This window comes from Colletes latitarsis, chromosome 4, assembly GCF_051014445.1.
Source record: "Colletes latitarsis isolate SP2378_abdomen chromosome 4, iyColLati1, whole genome shotgun sequence".
NCBI classification, from domain to species: Eukaryota; Metazoa; Arthropoda; class Insecta; order Hymenoptera; family Colletidae; genus Colletes; species Colletes latitarsis.
The window spans coordinates 34590675-34595656 of NC_135137.1; the positions used below are offsets into that span (position 1 = coordinate 34590675).

Consider the following 4982-nt stretch of genomic DNA (forward strand, 5'->3'; position numbering starts at 1 on the left):
GAAACCAGAGTCACGGCACGAAAAAATACCTCGCGTTTTCGATTTATTTTCGAGCGTAGGATCGTTTCCTTGCCAGTCGTACTATTCGTTATGATGTGCATTGCATAGAAAAGCGTGCCGAAAGTTCGAGAACGAGTATCGGTGCAGGAACGATCGCTTCCTCTTCGCAGTAACGATTTCAAATTTCTTCCTTGCCGCGAAGCGATCCGCAAAACATCGAGAGCGGGTGGTTACGTAAGATGGCGGGGGTCTCGATCGGAATTATGTCCGGTACGGTTTTACGAGGCACGAGCGTTGGAATCGGAGGCGAGCGCGCGCCGCTCCTTCCGAAGTGAAAGAAAAAGAAACGCCGAAGAAGACTGGTCGCGGCGATCATTCCATGGTAAATTGCAGGCTCCTCCTCGTCGGGTGAACGGACACCGAGAGCGAATCGAAACAGTTCGAACGTATGGACACGTTACGCGTGTGGTTGTTCCGGGGGATCCGGTAGTAATCAAGCTCCGCGTAGCCCGTGGGAAGAAGGTTTAAGGGGGGATTTCCAGCAGGAAGAAAATTATTTAGGTACTTACTGCGATTAAAACGATAATTTTTCCGACCAAAACAGGCTATCGTTTATTTACTAACGAAACGAACGTTTGATTTATTTATAAGCGTTTTCTACCCATTACCGATCACCTTTAAGTAACAGACTTATGTTCGTAGATCCGTAGGATATAAAACTATATAAAACCATATTTAGAAACTTACAGCTAGCAAGTACATGGGATTAAATCCTTGAATATTAATGTGAGAAACATTTATTGGGGTGCTTCCTTGAATCGTGTAAATTAGAAGTGTATCCATAGAAACACGATTCAAATAAATTGATACACACGATACCATAAAGGAAATGGTAAACGTGGGAATAGGATCGTTGGGTATGGTACACCCACGTTGAAATTCCTGGATTAAAGAAAGTCTTTCTTCCGGAAGAATGATCATGAGAACGTTTATCCAATAGTTGTGGAATTAAATATTGTAAAGGAACAAGAGCTTTGGAATGCTATTATGTCCTAATACCGTCGTGAGAAAATACTCGATGTGAATGAAGAAAGGTAAATCCACTTTTGTAAAGATGGCGCGAAAACCAAAGACAAGAATTAATTATCTAATCGTGTACTTTGACGATGAATGTTTATTACTTTTTCGTTGAACCGCAGAGCAAAAAAGGTAACGATTTTTTGCACGTATGAAATAAAATTTGTTAATCCTATGATTAACTATACAGCATGACTTGACTCGATGGCTGTGTAAATTAAAGTAATGCGAATAGAGCAGCCACGGTATTAGACAACATTGCTGCGTAATAACACAGTCGATATGGCGACAGAACGGTGAAAGCACGCAATTATTTGAAATATATGACCTGACAACCATTTGCTAACAAAAACATGAACCTTATTGTAATTTTCCAATTATTTTGATTTTTACGAAATATAATTGTGACGATGATTTAGAATGTTATTTTCTAAAATCAAACGTTTCTAATAGAAGGAAAAATTGTGTATTATATACGATATGGACGGTTTTATTTTTTCAAATTTTAAAAGTATCATGTATTGGGGTCATCCTCGGTATATGCAAGGTATTGTTAAGAATTTGAAACCATAATATATGTAGTTGACACGGTGGAAAGAGGATCGTACTCATAAACGATTTAGTGGGAACTCAGTTGAGAATTCGAGATCTATATAAGTTGGTTGCAACCTCAATCGCAACAAAAGTTTCTTACCTGAATCTTACATAAGTGTGACCGCAATTGGAACACGTGGATACAGGAAAGAAGTACAATCTCATATTTTTTGTTCACTTATTTACTTGTTTGCCTAAGTATGACACGAATCACAGATTTTATAGCATATTAAGGATTCAAAAAACGTAATCAGGTTAAACAAAAACATTGTCGCTAGCTGCAATTTTTGCCTCTTTCGAGCGACTTCCCAATTTCTCTGCAACGCGAAGGCACCTCTGATCTTTATATTTTGCGAAATTCGAACACACTTTCATAATTTCCAAAAACTTTCATTCGAAACTGCTCTTTCTACGTGAGAAGCTACAATAAAACAAAGAGTGGCAATAAATCTTTAAACTTTATAATCGTCGAGCAATCGTTACACCAGCGCTTTTTATTTCAATTAGTATACAATAAAATACACTGTTATGCCTAGATATATTCTAACTTTTATTTCAAAAATTAAAAAATTTGATTAGATTTTTCGTTTTAAAGACCGAGTAGCCACCAATAAATCCAAACTGTTCCGGAAGCGTATCGAGATGAAAAATGTTCCATGATTCGAGAAGATAGGAAATTGGTATTTATAGTGCAAACGATACGTGCTGTTACCAGGACGTTTCTGCTATTGCAGGATCGAGAATTTTCGAAATATCAACGTGATATTTTCCAGAGACAGGGACGGCAGAAAAACGAAAAGCAGATTTTTTGATCTGTTTTTAAAGGTGAAAGCCCCCTTAACGCATAGCTCCTTCGCGGTGGCGCGGTAGCACAATCGGATCGCTTTAATGCCGGTGGACGAGTAGGATTTTCCGGGGAGTGGGCCAGTAGTCACGGCGAAAGTGACGGTATATATGCCAGTGATTGGCGCGATGTAGCTTCAGTGTGCACCTACGAACGATACCATGAGCACTCCGCAGGTGAGCTCGCGGTTCTTCGAGCAGGGACACGAACACAGCTTTATTATTACCGAACAGCTCAAGGGACAGGGTTTTACGTAATGCGTCGGAGAAAGTTCACTAACCGCGCACGGTTACGTTATCGATACATATTCTTTTTTTTCTTCTTCTCCATCGTGGGTAGACCGCGGTCGTTTTGTATCATTATTTGGTACCGTTGCACACCCTCATTAATATCTCACGTAACGGGCGCGGAGCGTCAAACGCGTAGCCGTAAATCAAAACCGGGTGTTTCGTTTCATTCGTGACACAACGATCGAGCAACCAGGGTACGCTGTGCTCAATTGCGTAGGACGGTTACGCGCGGTATCGAGATTTTTCATAATTTCCCTTTCACCGTGCACTTTCTCCCATTAGTTCTATATTAGTTACGTCACTGTGAATAACGCGCTCGACGTGCATGCACACGCGACAAAACGACCAGACACCCGACAAACTCCTACGGTTTCCGTAACTCGTACAGTTAATAACCTTTCTACCCTTCAGAAGCTTCTAATACTCGCCCTGGTGGCGACAGCGGCGCTGGCCAGCGACACGAAGGAGTCGACCGTCAAGGCGACCGCTAAGACGACCGTCGAGACGAAGGAAAAGAGCAAACGAGGATTGGAGTTGAGTTTAGGAGGCGGCGGTTTCGGTGGTCACGGCTTAAGCTTCGGAGGAGGATTCGGTGGAGGACACGGAGGTGGACTGGGTGGATACGGAGGAGGTTTGAGCCTCGGCGGTGGAGGTTTTGGAGGAGGTCTAAGTGGAGGATTCGGTGGGGGTGGCGGCGGCGGCGGCGGCGGAGGCGGAGGTGGCGACGGAGGTCGCATAACTGGCATCACGATCCACCGAGAGAACCAAGTTCGCGTGCCTCAACCGTACCCTGTCGAGAGAACAGTACCCGTACCAGTCTCAGTTCCGGTTCATATCCCCGTCGAGCGTCCAGTTCCGGTACACATACCGAAACCTTATCCAGTTCCAGTGGAGAAACAGGTTCCGGTGCCAGTGGAGAAACCGGTCCCAGTGCCGTACAATGTGCCCGTCAAAGTGCCTGTGAAGGTTCCATACCCGGTCAGCGTGCCGTACAAGGTACCGGTCGCAATTGAAAAAGAGGTTCCTTACCCAGTCAAGGTCCCCGTTCTCGTTAAGGAGTCCTATCCAGTACTGGTCAGCGGCGGTCATGGCGGTTTGGGAGGTGGTGGTGGATTCGGAGGCGGTGGATTCGGAGGCGGTGGATACGGAGGCGGTTTCGGCGGACATGAATTATCCTTTGGACACCATTGATAAGGACGGACCTGGTCGACACGTACCTTCGTCCACACTCATATATTTGTATATAATGATTATATTTTTTTATGGAAAATAAACATTAAATTATTAAACGGTGTTTTTATATACATTGTGTTGGTCATTGCTAGCAGGAAATATTCCTTCGTACTTAGACTTCTTATGCAAATATGCAACGAGACACAGATACGCGGGTACAGCCGTTGATTAGTATTCTGCGATCATCGTCTAGACGTTAAGGAGGGTTCCCTAGTGTTTCGCGTCGAAAAATCAGCAACCTTTGGAATTCGTTTCAAAGACAAGTACAGTCTTAGACAGCGTTAATCATCTTGAATCGTCGAAAGTCATGCAGTATTAAGAGTAGTACTTAATGTTAGTACAGTTAAATAAATAAGAGTAGTTTCTTCCCTTTTGGTTTCGTTGTTTTGCAGAACATGTGACAAAGTATGGTATTCTTATTCAGGGTTTAAACGGAAGCAATTGCTTTTGTATTTTTGTAAATTATATTAATATTTTTATATCTAAAAAATCGTACCTGAGTTTTATTATTATGTTTTCCGTTTTTATTTACATTCGTTTCATTCTATTTGTAGAGTGCACGAGACGATTTGGCATGCACCGTACTTAGATCTTTGAGAGTGTGCTTTGATTGAGAAACGAGAGAATCGATTAGTGTGAAAGGTAAGAGAAAAAGAATAATCTAAAATTAATATACACACAAATTATTAATTTTAATTTTAATTAATTATTAATTTGATCGATTTTTATTCATTGGTTCTAATATGACGGTCGATGGCTGTGCAATTTTGTTTCCAATAACGGCGTAAAAGCATTGAAATTTCGATTTGTTCGCGGGCTCGTTCTAAAATTAAACGAAACGATCAAAGAAAACGCAAACAATTACAGGATATTATTCCTCGACAAGCAAGAGTATATACTTGATCGCGATAGAAGATTTAAGAATAACAAGAAGCTAATTGACG

General features: G+C 41.8%; 1 protein-coding gene across 1 annotated transcript; it reads left to right on the forward strand.

The window, feature by feature from the left end:
• The first annotated feature begins 2625 nt into the window (after window positions 1–2625).
• On the forward strand, window positions 2626–3996 carry LOC143341103 (uncharacterized). Its single transcript, XM_076763725.1, is given in 2 exon segments — window positions 2626–2691; window positions 3217–3996. Coding segments are annotated over 2 exon segments (846 nt in total).
• Window positions 3997–4982: the final 986 nt, after the last annotated feature.